Source organism: Ammospiza nelsoni, chromosome 12 (genome assembly GCF_027579445.1).
Source record: "Ammospiza nelsoni isolate bAmmNel1 chromosome 12, bAmmNel1.pri, whole genome shotgun sequence".
NCBI classification, from domain to species: Eukaryota; Metazoa; Chordata; class Aves; order Passeriformes; family Passerellidae; genus Ammospiza; species Ammospiza nelsoni.
The window spans coordinates 5,862,723-5,878,253 of NC_080644.1; the positions used below are offsets into that span (position 1 = coordinate 5,862,723).

Consider the following 15,531-nt stretch of genomic DNA (forward strand, 5'->3'; position numbering starts at 1 on the left):
TTCTGTCTTTGATTTAGCACTTAATGTTTTTATTTTTGTTTTTAATTCTTCCCTCACACTTCTCCCCAGCATGGCTTCAAGCTTGACCCTTCTGGAAAGCATTTCTCAAAAAATGCCAAGTAATCCCAAACAAATTAGGCAAGACAATAATGAATTACAACAGCACTTGAAGTATCAGCCCAAATATGCCAGGGCTGGCTGACAACTGCTCCTTCTCTGCTTTTGACACTTCACATGCTGGGAGACACAGCTAACAAAACTGACTTGGTTTTGTTCTTTGTTTTAATCAACTGCTGCAGCTCATTAATGCAACTTAATTACACTGGCATTCCCCCTTCAGCCCTTTCCCTCCCCTCAAAAAGCCTGTCAGAAATGAAACTCTCCCACCAGGCTGTCACCATGGAATAGGTGTGGCTCTAGGTGAAGAAGGCAGGTGCAAACCCACCTCTGCTCCATAAGGAACTGGGCTTTTTCCAGGGCCTGCAGCAGCATCCAGCCACACCAGGGTTAATTTAATGTAGCTGGGCAGACCCAGATTAGGCTACAGCTGCTCCAGGGACGGCTGGGCTGGTTGGATGTGGGGTGAAGCTGCATGCTGAGTGAGGAGCTGGTGGCTGCAGTGGTTTTCAGCTGTTCAGCATTACAGGAGCCAGGCCACACTGAGCTCCAGGACAAAAGCCTACTGCCATGTCTACAGAGAACGAGCAAGGGGGTCCTGGCTGGGGGCACAAAGGGGGGAAAAGTTCTCACCTATCACTTAGAACCCAACAATGCCTAAGTAACTCGAGTGTAAAGAGCCCCCACCTCATGTTATGCAGGCAGGGAGGAGATGAAGTTGTGTTAGGGGATTTAGGCTCTGTTCAGAAAAAAGGAGGAGACTAACTACAGAAAATATGAAATGTCCCAGGGTGTTGTGCAGTGCTTCCTTCTTTCTGGATCCATGGCACAAGGAAGCAGCTCCAGCTTCAACTGCAGCTCTTGAGAGAGGCTCTTGGTGAACTTGGTCTTTAGGCCTGTGCCATTTCTGGGCCAGTACCAGCAGACTGTGGTAGGAAAGGTTCGTCAGGGCACTTGGAGGATTAAAAACCAACGGTGTGGCCGTTCTTTGATGTACATTCATTGCATTTGAAAAGAAGACAAGGAACCGGAAAATGGAGTGGAGTTCACCATCCTGCATTTCCTCTGCCAAAGATCCAGGCCCCAGGGGACTGTTTCCTGCAGCACCTTTGGTGGAGTGCAAGGTTCATCCATCCTCTGGCTCCTCTTCACTTACGCAGGCCTAGAAGAGAGGGAAAAAGATGAAGGCAGGATGTGAGTGTGGAGCAAGAACTCAATTGATTTCTTTATGTGACAGAAATGGTGTGGAAATAATGAGGACAAATTTTTCTTTCCTCTTCTGAACTTTTAAATGTGATTGACTACAGATGAGGAATAGGATTGAGAGCTCACAAGTAATGTGGTTAAGTAGTCTTCAAGGCTGGAAAGAATGCAATGCACATGTCAGACCTGAATATGCTGCAGTTAGGCTCAAGTGTTAGATCTATGGATCCTCAGCGTTTGGAGCTGCATAAAATGTGGTTAGAAACTTAAAAAGCTAAGGGTCATCTCTAGGATAAAGGAGCTGCTTGAAATTGCAGTGATGTGCTGTTGGTGTAGGTGCAGCAGGATAAGCAGATCTACTTTTGGAGCCAGCAGTAAAGGTGAGTGAACGCTTTTGGCTGAAACATCACCTCTTACACATGCAGCTTCAGGATGATCAAAAGAGTTTGCAAATTCATGTTGTTTGTTTGGGAAAAAGTCTACCTAGAAAGAGAAGCAGAAGTGTTTTGTTGTGTGTTTTTTCTCTCCTCAGAACAAAGTGGAATTTTTTCCTGTTTAAGTTTCCTTTGTAAATTACTCTGCTTGTCAAAATTTGGAGGAGACAGGTGAGAAAACAATTCTAAAGGAGTTTTCCTCCCTCTCCTTCTTATTCCAATGTTTCAGTCTTGGACTTTGGATCTTTGACTAAATGTTCTTTGTGTGCTTGTACATATTGGTGTATTGAAGAACCCACTTTAGGCCAGTAGGGGATGATGGCTGTATGGGGACAAGTCCCTTAATGCTCACAGCTCTTCGTGCCTCTGGCCAGCAGACAGTGGCCCACAAAGATTGATCAGGGAGCATTAAGGTGAGAAATTGCCAACTGGAGCCTCGGATCCCTCAATTAACCAATACCTCCTGTTGCTGCCCTGTCAATACTGAGGTCTCCATCAGAAAAAAGTCACACCCTGTGCCAAAACAGGGCCCTTTCCACTGGGAGATCTGAGGGAAGGAAAGTCCATAAAATCTGGCTCCACAAGTCAAATTAAAGCTCTGAAGCCCCTGAAGTGATGCAGGACTTGAGGTGGAGATCAGCTTTAGGGGCTGGAGCCTCACAAAGGTGCAGCTCACTGCTTGGCCTTGCAAACACAGCCTTGAAAGGCAGGAAGACCTAGTGCTTGTCCCTGTACCTTTTAAATAAACAGAGAGCACCTCCTGCCATCCAGCAGGCTCTGGATTTAGCATTACCTTGTGTACAAAATCACACTTTGAGGCCATTCTGCTTTATAATTGAGATTGCACAGTGCTGCTTTCCAAAACAAATCTGGAGAGTGATGTCAGGAAACTGAAAGGATGCAGCAGGCAGGAGGGGCTGACAAATGCTCAGGATGCTCTGGGTACTTGGCAGGTGGTGCAGGGCCTTGGAGGGAACAGCTTGAGTGAGAAATGTCAAAGCTGGCTTGGCCAGCACTTCCAGCTATTGGTGCAAAAATGCTTTTTTGCCTCAAGTGATGAGAATTCTGTTACTACAAATGAACAAACAAGAAGAAAAGCAACCCAGAGCTGAGGTCCTGAGCTGGGCAGCACAAGGGGGGACAATGGTGCCAGCAGGCACAACCTGTGCCTGTGTTCCAGTTCAGGGAGGAGAAAGAGTTCAACCCTCTCTTCCTAAAAACTCACTGAAAATACTCTCTTTTAGCCTCAGGTAAGCAACTTTGCCTTCCCACAAGTGATTTAGTGTCCTTTGGATAAGTAACACAGAAACTCAGGCACTGAAGGCTTTAACCTATCTTCTATCACAAGTGCTAATACATTATTATTAAATAATTAGTGTGTTGCCTTGATTGGCAAAATTAATTGATTGGTTCACAGTTTGAATACTGAATTTAGCAGCTCATGTCATTGCACTGTGGAGCCTCAGATCTCTAAAATCTCATAAATTCTGTGATATGAAAAAGAGAGACTTGAGAAAAATGCAGGAAAGGGGACAGTGGGAGGAAGGAATGGGATCTCATCAGAAAAGGATAGGTAAAACTGGAGTGAATAGGATAATTCCATTAGGAATGAAGGAAAGTGATCCTGTTAGAGAAGTCTGGCAGCCCAGAAAATGCATCTGACTGCAGCCAAGGGGGTGATGCCATCCTAAAATGAAGGTTCCTGCTTGTAGTCAGCTCCAAGTGATCAGTTGTAGAAGAAATTTGGTTTCATTCAGCATTTCCCTCAACAAAAATGAGTTCAAACCAGAAACCCTATGTCCCTGATCCTTAGCCCTTCTTAAATTTTAAATAAATTGGATGTATTTGTTGTTTCACATCTTCTTGAAGAGAATATAAAAAAACTCAACCTGCCTTCAAGTCATCACTAAATGATTTTCACAGCTGGACAAGGGCATGTGGCAGTCAGTGCCCCAGCCTGCAACACTCCATGGCACCATAACCTGGGAATGAATTATCCCTCACTCCCATTCACACACATGGAGAAGAGGCAAAAGGCTGAAATAAATAATCAAAAATTGCTATTTGGTGGCTGCTGAAGTTTACAGAGGGTCACATTATCTACAGCTCAGCAGCTGTTTTCACCTTCTGTTAGTCTGGAAGAAATATTATTTAGTGCTGGCAGAAGATACCAACAGAGAAGTGATGGGCTAAAGAAAGGGAGGGAGGAGCAACAAAATGATCTGTGGACTTGAGCAGCAGCTTCCCCTCTTACTGAGGCCCTGGAAGAAAGTTTTACATTGCTAACTTCTCTTCATATTACAATCTCCCCATATAGGAATCTTCATTTAGAAGTGATAGCTTCTTTCACAAGCAGAATTGGTCATTTTAAGAAAAAAGCAGCCCAAACCCTGTGCTGTAAAAATGTGATGCTTCTTCAGCACGCTGCTGCATCCAGCCAGTAAATCAGGGAGCTGCTTAAAGGTGCACAGCTTCTGCAGACTATGAAAAATTCCACCCCACTGTGACAAAATGAGAGAGAAATCAATATTTAATCTCCTGTAGCATCCCTTGTAGTAACACTAGAGAACCCCCAAAGTTACAGGGAATTCAGTGGCTTTGCAGAAATTATTTTATTCCTGATCTTTTGCTGCAGTGACAAAGTGGGCAGTAAGTCCTTATGAAATCAGAGGGGCACATCTACCACTCTACCTCAGGGAAGTTTTTCTTCCCTCAGCCCCACTCTTTTCCACCATCCTCACATTCCTCTTTTTGGCAGGATTCTGGTACCATTGTTCCTGAAAAACAGCCTCCCTCAGCAGCTGCTGTAAAAAACTTCCATGTGTTGAACTGCTTCCTGCGGATCAATTTAAGGAAAATAAAATCAGATCTCAGTGCTGCTTTAAACAGACAGAATTGGCCTTTGTGTTTGAGAAGCTCATTAAGAACCAGCTTTTAAGTGGACAGAGTGAAGTTGTGATCTTGTGCCTCAGGGCAGAAATGAGAATTCAACAGTGGCCCTTCATTATTGGGAGGAGAAAAGCTGCTGTGGACAGCTCCCCTTTCTGCTCTCAGCTGAACTTTTGGGCCCAGTTCTTGGAAGCAACAGAATTTAAAATTATTTTGGAACTGAGAAAGGGCAGCTTCACCCCTTTTGGTGTCCATTTGTTCATTCCTTCCATGCCTGAGAAGCCTGTTGGAGAAATCAACCTACAAAAGGAGGGAAATACCCAAACCTGTGGCACCCTTGAAACCAAGAAGCACATGGAGTCTCTTAGCACAGGTGATACTTACAGGTATGTCTGCTTGAACAAAAGGTTGGTGGGTTTTTCATTGACATGGTAGAGAGGAAATGGATCAAATCCACCAATGAAATCAACTGAAAAAAAATCAGAACTCAAATAAACAAACAAACATGGCCAGAAAGTTGAAATGAAATGAAAGGAAGGCTTGGTGAATGTCATGGCATAAACACAAAAATTAGTGACAGAACAGAAAAGTGATTTTTTTCAGGTATGGATCTCTGAGATCTCCTGGGATGGGCAAGCAAGCCAAAGAGGAGATTTCAGCCAACACAAAACTTAAAGCAGAGCTAACAAAGACTCCAGAAAAGCCTCCTTGGGTATTGCCACCATAGTGTGGTGCATGTGAGAGGAGCAGACAAAGCCAGAGGCGAGGGGAGGAAGCTGAGGAGCAGCTCCTGAGCCAGTGCCAGGGAGAGGTTTGGCAGCACAGCCCTCCCTGAGAAGGTTACACACTCAAGTGGGAATTTTCTTGCCCCACTTGTCTTTCCTGCAAGACAACAGCAGCTTTGGAAAACTGCAACCAGCTCATTATCTCCAGCTCTGGTATTTTTTTTGCATCTCCTCTGCCAAGTGAATTTCTTTGAATTGTGCACAAACAGGAACAAAGCCTCCCTTCTCCAGGGCTCACCAGGGCAGCGGGGAGAGCTCCCAGTGACAATTCCCTCAGTCACCGGGCAAGAATTTTCCAGGGCTGGAAAATTCTCAGTTCCCTGGACTCCAGGCCAAGCCTGCAGCCCAGAGCTGGCCAGCACAGGCAGGGCAGGAGGGCGTCAGGGGCTGGGATTTGTCACTGACCTTGCAGAACCCTTTAAAACTGACCCAGTTTGGATCATTTTTTGGTGCCAAGTTAGTACATTTTGTATGGAAGTGTGAAAACCATCCTGTCCAACTGCCATTTATAAATAACTGGAGAGTTTGATTAACTATTTAAGTGCCTGTTTATTTTTCTTTCCTGAAGGTGGCACTATTATTTTAAATTTAAGCTGAAGAGGTTTGAGGTTTTTTTGCTGATCAAATAATAGAAAAAAATATTTACTAATATACTGGATGTGAAAAAATCCAACCTGTTAAAATATATTTAGAAACCTAAGGACAACAGATTCTGACAAATTCCATCTTGATGGACAGCTTCAGGCTGATACTGCAATTTTGGGACAACTGAAGGTAATGGGTGAAATCTGAAGAGATTTTAAGTTAATTGTGGGGATAATTCCCAAATAGTTCCAGTGAAACTTTACCTTTTCTCAACCACTTCTGAAAGTGTTTGAGTACTCTAAAATCAAAACAGGCAGCCATTTTAAACAAAACCAAGATATTAACTTTATCACCTCAGGTGTGGAATGCCTAAATTGGGAAACTTTAAAGAACTGCAATTTTCAGTAACTACTGAGTACCTTGAACAAACACAATTCTTATCATCTGAACACACAAGCATAAGGGCACTCAAAATCCAAGACACTTTAAAAAGATAAATCTTAAGTGTGGTTCCTTGTGATTCAATACACTGCATTAGCACATCTAAAATATTCTTGCCCACAATTCAGCATTAGTAGGTCCCTACTGCTGTGTTTTCTCATGAAAATCACGTTAGCATGAGCTTCCTGATTAATGTGCCTCTGCACTTATAATTACTTCATGCTGCATATCAAAGCAACATTTAAAGGAAACCACAAATGGAAGAGAAAATTAAAACGCAGCTCAAATTTATTCAGGTCACTGGAAGGATCTACCCCTGTGAGTGTGAAATATTGATGGTTTGTCATTGTTAATTATTCAAGCTGGCATTTTAACTCCAAGCTGGGAAACTGGGAGGGAAAGTGAATTTGTTAGGGGGAAAAAAAAATACATATCCTGAAATTACCAGCTCTGTGTTGCCTAGATAAAGCTTCCTCCCATGTTGTTGCCTCTCCTAACAGATCCCTACTATAAAAATTAGCTCTGTCAAGTTATTGCTTTACAATATTCAGCAGGGGCTCAGAACTGGAGCTATTTAGCTAATACAAGAGCTATAGCCTAATTTAAAAAATATTACTATAATGTAGCACCTTTCTCTAAGTGCACTGCCAAGCTCTACAGAAATGATCAATAAAGCCAGGAGAATGAGTTCAGCCAGGAAGGAAGGAAGAAAAAAACCTATGGACAAGGCAGATAAGTAATGCATCTCCTCTCGCTCCTATGAAAACACATTCTTCACGTACTTTCAAATACTCAGTTCAAAGCTGTTGTTTTCCAGCTCTCCTCCATGCCAGCTGCTCTTTAAAACAACAAAGCTGCTTGCACAAACCTAATCAATGCCTTAAAAGAATTGATACTTGGATGTAAAACCTTTGGATGAGATCCTTTGCTGGAATAATCTGGCCTCAACCCAACACATTGCCAAACAAATCTAACTTTGCATTTACTTCATGCAGCCATTTTCTGTTTGTAAAATCATTGCTCTCAAAGGGCTTTTTAGAGGGGCAAAGCAATCCAGGAGCAGTGGGATACCTGCACAGGTCCCGCAGGCCTGTGGGTTTTTGCCCTGACAGGTGTCACAGTGACTGTCACCGAGGAGATTTGTGTACCCAACACGAGGGAGCTGGCTCCTTCCTCCTCGTAACTCAAACACAGCACTTCCTCTGCTCTTAAATTAAGTGCTCAGATTGCTTCTTGGCAAGAACTCTCATGATCTGCTTCATCCTCAGCTGGTGGCACATGAGACTCTGCAGGTCTCCCACTTGAGCCCTGGGCTGAGAGCTTTGTTGTAGGTGCTTTTAATCACAGCAGTAATATTTCAGAGCCATTATTCTCAGGCTACATGAGCTTGACAACAGAGGCAGCTGCCCAGTTTCTCTAAGGCTCAGTCCAGCTGAGAAGCCAAAACCAAGCTCTTTCTGTGCTCTAAGTGTAGCAGAACTACAGCACCTAACACAGAGTGACATGGGGGAAAAAACCCTTACAGCAAAAATAGCTGATCCTTGAGGGTTAGTTAGTGCCATAACACACAGAGGCAGAGATGGAGAGAAGTCTGATGGCAGCTCAGTCCTGACAGACAAACATCTGAGAGAGAAACAAAATTTACTAAAACCTTTGCCAAGGGATCTGTTGATAAATACTTACAGCTGTCTTCTTCTTCTGTAAAAACACTAACCACGTAACAGGCGTACACAAAGCCCACCAGCTGGAAAAGAGAGAGAATAAATCATCAGCCAGGGTGAGCCTGGTCAGAACCCACTGGGCACAACTTCAGCAGGCACTATTTACACTCAGTTGGCAGCATTTCTGTGACTGTGGAGCCAAGCCATATCAGGTGTGGCTGTCAGGGAAGGCACTGATGGAGCACACCCAAAGCTTCAGAAGGAAAACTTGTAAGAGCCATCCTCACCTTCAGAGCAGCACCTTCAGCTGCTTGAATGATTGGCAAGAACGTGGGTTGGCTTTGTTGAAACTGAAACTGCTAAGTTAAGTCTCTGTAGGAAGTGATGGGAATGCCTTGTGGGACAGACAACAATGCACAGGGGACACAGAGTTGGAATGACAAAAACTCATAAACTCAGCATTCCTGTCCTACAGGGTAAATTACCAATTAGAGGTGAGTAGTTTTTATGCAGATGAGATAGAAAATTAGTTAACCATAAGAATGGTGCTGTACTGGCAGAAATGTTCAGACACCAAAATCTTTAGTAACTGGGTAGTTTCTAGAAGCTCTAAAGCATCAGAGCTGCCTCCTTCCTTCAGGCTCACTATCAAGGTGTTCCTCAGCCTAAACAGAAAAACAAACTCCTGCTACTATGGGAATTCCAGATGCAGCAGGGTCTTATTTTGCTTTGCCTTCTTCCTGTTAATCAAATATCCTCTCCATCCTTCATTTCACATCTTTACATAACACCCCACTTAGCGAGATCTTGGTTGACAGTAACTGCATTAGTAAAGTTATTGTGAGGCATAATTGTTTTCCACTGTGAACTCAATTCCTAGGAACAAGAGTCAGCCTGTAACACACAGTGACTCACTCCAAGTGGAGACAGAATGATGCATGGGAAGGCTTGAAAAGTAGAGTCCATTCATTTCTAATATGACAGAAAAATACATCACACCCGAAAACAAAAGGCAGGATAATGAGATTTCTGCTGGGGACTTTTACAATATTTGTGGTTTCTCCAGCTCTCCCTGACAAAACATAACTTGTTGGGAGGAAATTGAATGTTTTTGCAGCATCACTAAACCCTGCTTTTCCTCTGAAGATTTTTGTATAAAAATCTGAAAGGCAGCTCACCGCTTTCCTCTTGGGTCAGCCTGATGGGAGCACATCCCAGAAACTCAGTGGAGGAAGGGCAGCTCTGGGGACTCCCTCATTCCTCTGCTGGGCTTCAGGATAAACTCCTGTGAGCTACAGAGAAACGTAAATCCTCTGGCCACATGCAATGGCCAATCTAATTGCACTTTTAGAATTGTCTCAGAATGGAACTACCATTGTTTAAGGCAGACAAATCAAAACCAAACAAAATTTTAGAGATTTTTCCTTTATCCTATGTAATATAAACCTGGATTTATTTTTTTTTCCTGAAGTTTGTGGCAGTTTTTGGGCAGGTCAGATCAAAAAATCTGGGGAGGGGTCTGGAACACAAGCTTGGTGAGGAATGGCTGAGGAGGCTCAGGAGAAAAGGAGGCTGAGGAAGGACCTTAATGCTCCCTGTACCTGCCTGGAAGGAGGCTGTAGCCCAGGTAAGGGCTTTCTTCCTCCCAAGAAACAAGCAGACAATAGGAATTGACCTCCAGCTGTGCCAGGGGAGGTCTAGATTGGATATTGGGGAACATTTCATAATTAAATAGGTTATCCAGTGATGGAGTCACCATCCCTGGAGGCATTTAAAAGACAAGCAGACGTGGCACTGGGGGACAGGTTCGGTGGTGGGCTCGGGCAGCTCTCCCAGCCCCAAGGACCGCGGGGCTCCCGGCCCAGCCCGGGCTCTGGCCGTGGTGCTGAAGCCCCGGGGCCGCTCCCCGGAGCCACCGCTCCTCCCTGGGCTAACCCTAACCCTGACCCAGGGGCTCTTGGTAAAACCAGAGTGCTGCCTGCACGTCTCAGCACTCCGAGAGATGTCCAACCAACCTTCTGATCTCCAGCATAAAGGCATCTGAACCCAAGTGACAAATTCGGAGTGCGCTCACACACATCCTCTGCACTTGCTCATGCAGCTCTATAATTGCAAGATCCAGCCTCTTACATCAAATTACACACACACAAATATCCAGGCAGAAAGGTGCACCCTGAATACACCCCCTGATTCCAAGGGAACTCTAGGACCATTCTCTCCCTCCCCAGATTTCCCATCACCTCTCAGAGGAGGAACTTTGGGTTAACAGCCATGCAAAGTGGAAGCCCTAAATCCCCTCACTGCAATTATGCTCTATAACAGGTAGACACAAATCTTATGTGGTACCTGTGTCAGGAAACTCTGGCTAGAATTACCAATGAAAGTGATTTACCTGCCCAGTTTATGAGCAGAGTCAGGAGCCATTATCAGCTGTACTGTCACAGCAAACCTGATAAGGCTCTGGGCATTTTTCATGGTTCAGAAGCACCAAGCAATGTGATTGACTTGGGAAGTTTGTTTTGCACAGAAATTAATGCTCCATAACCCTCCACCATCATTCTGCTCACCCCACACATTTTTCACTTTATGACTCAGGTGACTTTTTTTGCATTCAGAAAAACAAACCAACCAATCAAAACCTAGTGAATTAAGTGAACTTTCCTAAATCTCTAATCCCAGCTTCACTGGAGTGGAGGGTTTTCTTTTTTAACTCCTTCCATCTCCTGGCTTTGTTTCAAAATCATCTGCTTGGTGTTTAAAATTTACTTTTTATTGACTTTATAATCCATTCCTTCTTTAGATGCATTTCAGCAATAAAAAAGCTTGTTAATTTAGTGGAACCTTTTATTCAGAGAAGGTTTGTATTGTGATCTGGCCAGAACAGGAGAGTCTCAATGGCAAGGGGGGGAAAAGATGCACACTATAAATATGAATTCCAGTTTTTTTATGTGCTGACCTTACTAAATACTCTAAGGGATTAATCTACAATTAAATAACCTCAAATTAAATAATCTCAAGGATTAACCGAACTCATGGCAATCCCCATGTCTCACCTTCAGAATAAATTAGGAATTAAATAGAGCTAAGGAGGAGAAATGCTGCTCCTGTTGTCCAGTCTTTCCCCTGGAAGAGTCTGCTGCAGTGTGGAACGAGCAGTCTCCAAGAAACACCTGAAATTCCCTTCTGACTGCATCTTTGATAACGATGTGTCAAACCCCCAAACATCACCCACTTTATCAGCAATTAACACACAACAAGAAGCTTCACAGAAGCCAACAATTTGGAATAATTTCACCCTTGCTCCAAGTGCCATCCTGGCTGCTGATTTCAGTGCAAAGGAGGGGTTTAAGCTCTGTATCCCAGGGAAATACCAATAATTCCTGGATCTTTGCAAATTACATCGGGGAGGTGGAAGAGGAGGGAAAACGTCAGCGATGTAAAATGACACTAAGCCACTGCTCTAATTCCCCAAAGAATGTTCTAGGGCTTTAGCCTCTGCTGCTGTTTCTCTGCTTGTTCTGCATGTGCAGTACCAGCTTCCCCAAGCTGCAGAAGGATCTGATTAAGCCTTTTTATGAGGAACACATGTTGAGGGCAGGTGTGTTGTGTCAGCCTGGGAACGCATACGCTGCCCCAAGCACTCTGCAGGCAAACAGAGGGGGAAAGACAGGGAGAGACAAGGGTGCCCCAAGGGAATGGGGGAAACATATGCCTGAGCATCCCCCTGCCCCTCAGCCCTCTGGAGTGAACTTTTTAATAGAGTTGAAAACTGTTCATCAAACAGCAGCGTTGAGTGAAGGCGCTGGAGCCGGAAAAAGTAAATTAGAGAAAAACCTGGAGAAAGGGACCAGCTGGCTGCAAGTGTGCAAAATACACAAAGGATGGGGAGGCAAATTTTAGGAGGTGTTACTGTTACTTGTGTAAGATCTTGGCTTTAGTCTGCCTCTGTCCTAGTGAAGATTCTCCAACTCTTCTCTCAAAATAGACAAACTTGCCACTGCTTTTTCCACCAGAGAATAGGTGCAAAGGCTCTTCCTTCAGGCACATGCATTCTAGGTTTCACTTCTAATCAGAGCTAATGAAAGGTGCACACTGACATCAGTGCAAGAGGGGGAAATGAAGGACGTCTGCTATGAGAAAGCAAAAATCCAGCTTGTGAATGAGCTATTGTGACCAGATAGCCAAAGAAAGGCAATCAAAATCCTTTAATTCCTTGACCTTCTTTACTCTTTGGATGCAATTACAACCACTGAAAATCTACCTTCTGCCAAGAGCAAGGCATCTCTTGCACACTGGTTCTCACATAACATCTGCTGTCAAGGCTTGCCTTGCTGCCTCCCTGGGAACCTTCCAACCTGTCAGTCTGAGTGAAAACAACAGGCAGGCAGGCAGGCAGTGAGTTCTGGCACCTGGGAAGACATTTCCAATTTCTACTCCATTCAGTGGAGCCTCAGGAAAAGCCCAAGCCTCCCCACTCCCAGAAGCACCATATGGAGAGCCCAGAGCTATGCCAGGTATTTCAGAGCTGGGAATCACTCCTCTCCCTGCTGGCTGGCGAGCTGGGGACGTGCAAGATGAATCCTTGCTAAGGGAAAAGCAAAGCAGATTCTTATCTTGACAAAGAAGTTGCTGCTGCATTTCCTACCTGGGTTTGTAGGATTATCTTTACAGTTCATTTCTATACCAGGACAGAATTTTAGATGTTGCCCCGATGAGCTTTTACCTCTCAATTTTGATTGCCTCTCTTTGGCTATCTGTTGTTTTACCTCTGATGTGTTTTGTGCTAAAGCATTGAGAAAGATTTTCAAACTGGGCCCTACAGCAACTTGTATCACGTGTGGTGACTAATATGCCCAAGTTTGATTGCATTCCAGATTAAAGGAATTGCTTTTGCCTTCAAGGAGTACAGACAAGCTCTGAGCAAAAGCAGACTGAGACCTTCTGTATCCTCAAATGTATGCCCAGGAGCAGGATGATATAATCAGCAGGAGTCAAGCTGACAGCCAACACTGTGCTCACCAGATGGATCCAGGTTTGCCTTCCCTCTCCTTTGGCATGCAAGACTGAGTTCAGGGAGCCTTGCCCCAGGTAAACAACACAGCACTACAGTCCCTCAGTATTCCCTCAAGGAATTGGAACTTCCAGAAAAAAAAAATAAAATGCTCACCAATAAAGTTGGGTATTGCATATTCAAACAGAGTTGATTTCACAGTGCTGTATCTGGGGTGAAAACCAAACCAAGCAGAACACACTACCCACCCCACAACTTCTAAAAAACATTAGACAGAGAAAAACCAAACTACTGAAAGCACAATTTTGCCTGTCCCTTGCCCTTCCTAACAGGGAACTGACGACTGTGGTCTCAGACGAGGAGGGAACGAGGTCACATCTCTTGCTGCATCCCCTGAGCCCTCCAGTTGCTGGTTGTGTTTTTGTGCTATTGATCTGTGTCCCTGCCTGTCTGCAGCACTGTACCTGCCAGCACTCTGGGGACAGCTGCCCGTAATAAAACCTGCCTCAAAGTGAGATAAAGAGAACAGAAAAAGAAACTGGCAGGGATCAAAGACTTTGACCCTCAGAGAGTAAAATGGGAGAGAACTGGCTGACTGCTTTCAGGCAAGGTCTGAGGGAGAAAGACTTGCTTTCTGCCTGACCTCAAAGAAGAGGGGAAAAGCTCCATTCCTTCCACTACATGACAAAATTACATGAGCATTTCAGAACTAGCAGCAGTTACAGACCTGGGGCTTCAATACTGTGCTTTTATTACAGGACAAGTAGAAATTTAGTTCACTGCATAGCTCAGCCCATATGGGTTTCTTGCCTACAAGTATTTTAACCCCATTTTTCAGGGTTTAGGACTCAAAAATTTATTGCACCTTAAATATCAGGGTGAAAGAGAAAGAAAGTATTTCCCTAAATCCTATTTTGTCTTACAGTCCCCTCCTGCCTCCCCATCTGGCCCTTAGTGATGTTTTGCAGATGCACAGAGAATATTGTCATGTGCCTTTGGGAAGAAGCAAAGGAAAAGCCACTGTCAGAGACAGAGTTCTATACATCAGAGTGATCACTTAGCCCAGGGCCATGTGCCTAAGTCAGGAAGCTGCCAAAAACCAAAGATCTACTCCAAACAAACTCAGGAGCATTTGCTGGCTCAACCTCTGGCCCAGGGCACAGGGGCTGTGCCAGCTCAGGAGTTCAGGAAGGATGCTAAGAGTGGGAAATCTCTGTGCTCTAAAAGAGGATGGTATGACTGCAAAGTCTGCCCCTGTTTCACCAAACTCAGGTACAGTTCTGTTCCACCTAAAAGCCCTCTCTGAAGACAGCAGGCTGTATTCTGCTGGACACACAGGTTTGCCTCTCTCACACAGGGGCATGGCAGCAGCTCTCAGACAGATCCATGCAGATCATTTGGCCCCAAGGAGAGCTGAGGGGATATTAACAGCCAGCACACGAGCCAGGGAGCTCATCCAAGCCAGGAAACAGGAGCTTCTGCCCCTTCTCTGACAGGGCAAGAAAGGGGCCTGAGCCTTCCCCCTCCCTGCAGTTCCCTGGGTCACACACAGCCCAGCTAATAGGAAATGCAGGATCAGGACAGCACCAAAAACGTGCAGAGAAGTACTTGGCACTCTAGAAACTTGAAAAATCACTGTAATCCTTCAGCATTTAAACAGGGCAAGGTGCCTTTCTTTTTTAAGCCAAAACTGAAAGCCAGAATGTGAATGGTTCCGCAGTTCATGTTTTTGCCTAAAGCTATTAACCCCAAAGTAACAATCCAAAGCAGATTAGAGATGGGGGCTACAAAATGTAAGAGCAGCACCAAAGTGAGGAGCACAATGGATATTTTGTGTTAATTTCACAGAAAAGTGAGAAACAATGAACAGTAAATGTTAGGGATGCTGCATTTTTACAGAGTACTTTCAAAAGCCTGAGGAAGACTGTGATGAGGAAAGAGTGGATGAAAACATTTAGTGGCTATATCTTGGGTATCAGCAGAAGGAAAATAAGCTGCTTACTGCCTCCTAAAACGTGATTTCATTTTCTGGGGATTGTTCACAACAAATGTGCAGGTGTTTGCTCCACCACCCATCACTGAGCCATGGGGAGTAACAGCAATCTTTCACAGAAACATGGAATTAAGGTTGGAAGAAGCCTTTTAAAGCTTCAAGTCAATCATCAACGCAGCATCACCACTACATTCATCACTAAACCATGTCCTCAAGTGCCAAATCCACACAGTTTTTGAACGCTTCCAGGTGTGGTGGCTCCACCACTTCCCTGAGCAGTCTGTTCCAGTGCTTTACAACCCTTTATGTGCAGAAATTGTCCCCCAGTATCCAAACTAAACCTCCCTGGTGCCATTTGGTGCCATTTCCTCTTGTGCTGTCAAAACCTTTTCTTTTAACCCTCCTCCAGAAG

The 15,531-nt window shown here is 44.5% G+C and overlaps 1 protein-coding gene across 3 annotated transcripts in view; it reads right to left on the minus strand.

The window, feature by feature from the left end:
• The window catches only part of NKAIN4 (sodium/potassium transporting ATPase interacting 4), a 50,874-nt gene continuing 35,343 nt past the window's right edge, over nucleotides 1–15,531 (minus strand). Inside the window, exons 5-8 of one of the 3 annotated variants that reach the window (XR_009419289.1) lie at nucleotides 8,138–8,198; nucleotides 5,028–5,112; nucleotides 1,731–1,803; nucleotides 1–1,279 (exon numbers count right to left, since the gene is read on the minus strand). Coding sequence is in view for 2 of the 3 variants with exons in the window: in XM_059480936.1 (XP_059336919.1) it covers nucleotides 1,270–1,279; nucleotides 5,028–5,112; nucleotides 8,138–8,198 (156 nt within the window). In the remaining variant the exon portion in view is untranslated. The remainder of the gene's footprint in view (nucleotides 1,280–1,730; nucleotides 1,804–5,027; nucleotides 5,113–8,137; nucleotides 8,199–15,531) is intronic. The other 2 variants (XM_059480936.1, XM_059480937.1) reach the window with 2 other exon arrangements.